The following is a 5,603-nucleotide window of genomic DNA, read 5'->3' on the forward strand; positions in this document are numbered from 1 at the left end:
ATCTTTTATTTACCTTAGTAAAAATGAGTATAGATTTCAAGTGCCCCTTAACTAATTAACAATAAATATACTCTTATTTCCTCATTTTAAGCTCATTTTAATAAACAAACTTAGGGTTCCTTGGTCGAGTGATATAAAACCTCATTTTAATTCTTATATAAGATAAAAGACAATTCACTATAAAAACACATTTTAATATATTTTTGTTGTAGCACATATAATACTAAGTATAATATCTATGCACTATTAATATAACAAATTATACACAATTAATATATTATTTATATAATAACATGAATTATAAATAATGCAGCAATAATTTATATAAAACTAAGTGCATACATATATTTTCTTCCCTCAAACATAACTTTCTCTAAAAAAATCATACACGTAAAGGATAATGTAGTAATTTTAGCCTGTTTGGAGATGAAAAAGAATTGTCGGAAGTGTAGTCTGTTGAGTTGAAAGTGGAAATGTTGAGAAGGTTGTGTGCGTCACTGTCACCGTCACGGAGGATAACTTCACTCTCTCCTTATTCCAACCACAGCCACCGCAACCATGAACCACAGGAAACGACGTCGTTTTCGGACACTACTCAGCCTCCGAAGCTTTTCGTTGTTCAACCTCGTCTTCGTCCCGAAAAGTACTTGCAAGCGAAGCTGAACGAAGCTATGTGTCTCGCAAACTCATTAGAAGAACAACGTGATGGTGAATTCTACACTGATTTCTTCGATAAGGAGTTGCCACCTCACATTCTTGTTCAAAACCCTTCCGTCAAAGGCCATAAGCCTCGTGCAGGTTCATAATTGAACTCGCACTCTAAGTGTTTGATAAAAGGGCTAGCAGACTATATTACCTTATTTTATAAACTAAACAACTAAGTGACATTTTTGTTCCATGTTTATATTCATTTGTTAAAATTAACAATAGTTGTAACCAGTGTTTTAAATTGCGGTTGTGGTCGCAGTTGTGGTTACTGTGATTGTGGTCATTGTGGCCGCCACAATGCGAATTGTGGCCATTGCGGTGTGAATTATTTTGTGAGTAAAAAAATATTTTTGAAATCAATATGACCTGATGCGGTTGCGTTGCGGCTTGATGCATCCCAAATGCGGTCCGATGCGATTGCGTTGCGATCATATCATTGTGATTCGGTGTCACACCGCAATTGCGGCGGTCACCGGAAATGCAAGATTACGGTCACATCACATGATGTGGTCCACAATTTGAATAACGGGTTGTAACTGATATTGATGTTTTAAATTTTGGAATGTGATGTTTGAGAATTGTGTTTTGCAGATACCTATTTTGGACATGGAACTGTGGATAACATCAAATGCCATCTAAATGCTGTTGAATCAAAGGCAAGATAAACAAATTAATAAATAAACTTTTGACTCATTGGTTATTTGGGTATGGGTTTAAATTTTAGACCAATATAGATTGTAAATTGTGTATGTGTGACACTACTATATCAGGATGAAGTAGATGCTGTTTTTGTTAATACTATACTCTCTGGGGTTCAGCAACGAAATCTGGAGGCAAGTTTCTTTTATCATCTACTTATATAACTTTTCTCTCCTCTTTATGGAATGGCAAATTGATTCTTTGTTGTGTGATTGCCAGCGTGCTTGGAATATACCTGTGCTCGACCGTGTGGGTCTTATTATTGAGATATTCAATGCTCATGCCTTTACGAAGGAAGCAAAACTGCAGGTTTGCTCCATGTCTCTATTGGCATTTTTCAAAGTTGATACTATTATTATCTCTTGAATCTCATGTTGCATTTTAACTGCAACTAACCTTCTATAAAAATGTAGGCCGAACTTGCAGCTCTATCATATAAGAAGAGTAGACTTGTCCGTGTTCGTGGTCCAGGTGGGCGCTATTCATTTGGCACTGCTGGAGAAGCTGAAGTTGTTAGTGCTCGAGGGTTGGTTTACTTCCTTATTTTCTGCTGTTTCATAGTATTTTGCTTTCGAAAGCAAAAAAAGTCATGCAAATGTTAAAATGCTCAATGGGGTAAATTACTTCCCTTCCTGAAATTGTATCAATCTGTTTGCCTTTGTGTTTCCTTCAGGGTGTCAGCTGGCTAGAATAGCCTGCACAAACTTAGTATTTCAGTGGACCAACCTGATTCTTACATATTACATGCCCACTCTGTATGGCACAGCCTTTTGTAATGTAAATTGTTCATGAGGATCTAATTTACTCTTTGAATCACCAAATGGTACTTGTCATACGTACTTTTGTCTTCACACTACAAGTTTGAACATGGCTGAAACTGAATATAGTTTTTTATCATGTTTCCTAACCCTTTATCTCTCTCCCTTCTCTCCCTCTTGCACATATTTCTGCACTTTTGTTTCTCTTTCTGTTAATCAGTGTATCATCTAGCCTAATTTATAGTCAATATCTAAACTTGATACTTGTCAATATCAGGAGAGGAGGTGGGGGGCAAGGTTTTACGAGTGGTGCTGGAGAAACTGAACTTCAGCTTCAGCGACGAAGGTATTATTATTCTGAAGTGCTCTATTTGTGGTTTTCCTATCACAACTTATTGTTTACTTATCAACTTGTGTTATTTTCAAAGATTATATTTTCCTTTCTCATTCCATCAAGTCATTACAATTTTTGTGCTTCAGAAAACTTGTATGTTAAAGGCTATGTAAGTTTAATCTGCACTGGATTAAAGTTTAACCCAACTGAGGACAGGTGGTGAGTGTCATTGGATATATTGTTCTTAAGCCTATGCTGTTGTAATTTTTGCGGTGCTTTCAAACCATATGCATGCAGCCTTATTTGAGATTAACCTGTTCTGGTCATTTACATTGTAGTTTTGCTGGATATTTCATTCAGTATATGGTCTTTGATCTAATGAATTGTGAAATATCTTCTAGTTTTCAGCTCTATTTCATATTATACATAATTTGGTCACTGAATTGTGAAATACTTCTTAGAATCTTAGAAAGGAGAAATTATCTATTATCGCAAATTGAAGAGGTTCGTCGTACACGGGCTGTACAACGTGCTGGCCGCAAGCGACATGGAGGTTCTTTTGGACAAGGCTTAGCTACTGTTGCTGTTGTTGGGTATACAAATGCTGTAAGTGATCTAAGTGTGTGTGTATATTTATGTTTCTGTTTGTGTAAAAAAAAAAAGCAGGAGCATCACTGATATGCCTTTCTATATGTTCAATCAGGGAAAATCTACTCTAGTTAGTGAGCTATCAAACAGCGAACTGTATAGTGATTGTCGGTAAAACCATGTTCCCTGCAACCTACCTATATGTTTAATTTTTAGTGTTAGCCTTTTCTGTTTTAATACTAAATGATATTGCATGTATTGCAGACTATTTGCAACAGTCGATCCTAGATTGCGGAGTGCTGTTCTTCCTTCAGGGTAATTTGACCAGTAGTTTACCCAACTTATGTTAATCCCTGTTCTGTACTCTATTTTTACATTTGGTTGATAAAATTGAGGACATATATGCCTCACTGTTCTAATTTTATGTACAGGAGGAAAGTGCTTTTAAGCGACACGGTTGGATTTATATCTGATTTGCCTATACAGGTAATGGCAAACCATAATAAAATTGCCATGCCAGCAACTCCGTTTGTTGATCTATTATTGTCAACATTATTCTTTAACACTGGCCCTGACTGCCGTTTTCTATTTTAATTTCTGAAGTTGGTGGAAGCATTTCATGCAACTTTAGAAGAAGTGGTGGAAGCAGACCTGCTAGTGGTATGAATTTGTATCTTCTTTTAGTTGCTGGAGATCTTTAGTGGCCATCTAGCATGATTTTGCATCTCCTTTCATTTTATTGTTATGCAAGTTTCAAAAACTCAGGAGTCCATGCTTTAACCCCTTAACCAAAACAAAATAGGGAGGAAAAGGGTGAAGCATTAAAGTAAAGGCTGATATGAAAGATGATGGAAGCATATCTCTTGCTATAGTATCCTTTATGCTGGAAGATTAGTTCTTGTATTCCTTACCCATAGGGTGAGGGGATACCCTTGATAGTACCAAAAAAACATTGAAAGTTGTTCTTGTGGCTGTTCCTTTTTTATACAGTATGAGTTAGCATGAACATAAGACCCATTTTCAGCTTTTCATAGATTCTTTTGCACAAAAACTGTGAAGATTTATCTACTTAGAATTTGGTCTTTTATGTGTGTATAATTCAACTCAACTGACAAATCTATCTTCCTCGAAGCATGTGGTGGATTCAAGTGCTCCCAATCTTGATGAGCATCGCTCAACGGTGTTGCAAGTTCTTCAGCAAATAGGTGTATCAGAAGAGAAGCTTCAGAATATGATTGAAGTTTGGAATAAGGTAATACGACACATCCATCCCAACCCCCCTCTATATATGCAGACCAAAAACAGCTAATCTCTCCACTCAATCTCTTGAAATGTATAGATTGACATTGAAGAAGAGTGCTTGGATGTTAATGAAGATGAAGAGACTGGTGAAACTAATAGCTTCACTGAAGAGGATGATGTAAAATGTGAGACAATAGCAGAAACAGAGGAAGATGATGCTGTTAGTATTTCTGATGCAGAAAATGAAGGCAACAATGATAATGACAATCATAATGTCAATTATGAGGCCATGGAAGAAAAAGAAGACTATTCTGATGGTTGGTTGTATGAGGATACTTTGGTTGATGAAGATGATTTTCGTTCACCTTTAACTGCGGCTGTCCAACAAAATGACTCCTCTAATGAAAACAGTATTGCAAAGAATGATAGCTTAATTGGACCGTCTGGTCCACATGTGAAAACATCAGCTATCATGGGAGTTGGGTTGCAAGAATTGTTGGGACTAATAGATAATAAGCTTAGTGTCCAGGATAAGAAGTTGAATCCTGCACAAATGGTCGAAAGTAGTATCTTCAATCGAAAATGGAGGCCCTCTCAAACACAGGATTCTAGCATTGTGGCTGAGCAGTAGCCTGCTCCATGGACAACAGTTTCTTTCCTAGCAGTATTCTGGTTGTGATAGTTTTCTAATCATAAAAGTTTAGCTCTTCCGGGAAGTTTTCCACCTGCTTTCCCTAGCACTTTGGTGGGAGCCATTGTGTGCTAGAGAAATCATGGGACAAACTTGACCTGACATAAGATGCAGTCTCAACATGTATGAAGTCTGAATACCCATTGTGAGCTTGAGTAGTGTATTTTTGGGGGTAATAATCGGTGTTTTAAATTGTAGTTGTGGTCGCGATTGTAGTTACTGCGATTGTGGCCATTGTGGTGTGAATTATTTTGTGAGTAATTTTTTTTTGGAATCGGTGCGGCCCGATGCGGCTGCATCATTGTGATTCGGTATAACACCGTAACTGTGGTATGACGCAGTGGTCACCACAATCGTAGTATTCCGTTCGCATCATGTTATGTTATTCGCAATTTGAATCACCGGTAATACTCAATGCTCTGCAACAAGAGAATAGAGAACCCATAGTATGTAGTAGGAATTGGAATAAACACAATATTGAAATCATGGTATTATTTGATACACAGTGTTACACGACCTCGCATTAACTAAACCTATTCCAAGTGCGAATAAACATTGTCAAGTTAGAAAACAAATGAAACAT

The 5,603-nt window shown here is 36.9% G+C and overlaps 1 protein-coding gene across 2 annotated transcripts; it reads left to right on the forward strand.

Annotated features, from left to right (window-relative positions):
- Window positions 388-5,193, forward strand: LOC109358781 (GTP-binding protein At3g49725, chloroplastic). 2 transcript variants are annotated; one of them, XM_019603222.1, is made up of 14 exons: window positions 388-798; window positions 1,300-1,364; window positions 1,479-1,541; window positions 1,627-1,716; window positions 1,821-1,933; window positions 2,443-2,511; window positions 2,961-3,105; window positions 3,203-3,258; window positions 3,352-3,402; window positions 3,519-3,573; window positions 3,691-3,747; window positions 4,220-4,339; window positions 4,427-4,475; window positions 4,515-5,193. In XM_019603222.1, the coding sequence occupies exons 1-14, from the start codon at window positions 474-476 to the stop codon at window positions 4,958-4,960; spliced, it is 1,704 nt and encodes a 567-aa protein (XP_019458767.1). In that variant the 5' UTR covers window positions 388-473; the 3' UTR covers window positions 4,961-5,193. The 2 variants fall into 2 exon arrangements, with proteins under 2 accessions (XP_019458767.1, XP_019458768.1); XM_019603223.1 differs by having other exon boundaries at window positions 4,427-4,472; window positions 4,539-5,193.

Source organism: Lupinus angustifolius, chromosome LG10, assembly GCF_001865875.1.
Source record: "Lupinus angustifolius cultivar Tanjil chromosome LG10, LupAngTanjil_v1.0, whole genome shotgun sequence".
Taxonomy (NCBI): domain Eukaryota; kingdom Viridiplantae; phylum Streptophyta; class Magnoliopsida; order Fabales; family Fabaceae; genus Lupinus; species Lupinus angustifolius.

Excerpts from the sequence above, each read along its gene's own strand:
- LOC109358781 (XM_019603222.1), top strand. The coding sequence starts at position 474 with ATGTTGAGAAGGTTGTGTGCGTCACTGTCACCGTCACGGAGGATAACT. Across the intron at positions 1,542-1,626 it reads TTCAGCAACGAAATCTGGAG|CGTGCTTGGAATATACCTGT; the intron begins GCAAGTTTCTTT and ends TGTGATTGCCAG. Across the intron at positions 1,934-2,442 it reads GAAGTTGTTAGTGCTCGAGG|GAGAGGAGGTGGGGGGCAAG; the intron begins GTTGGTTTACTT and ends TGTCAATATCAG.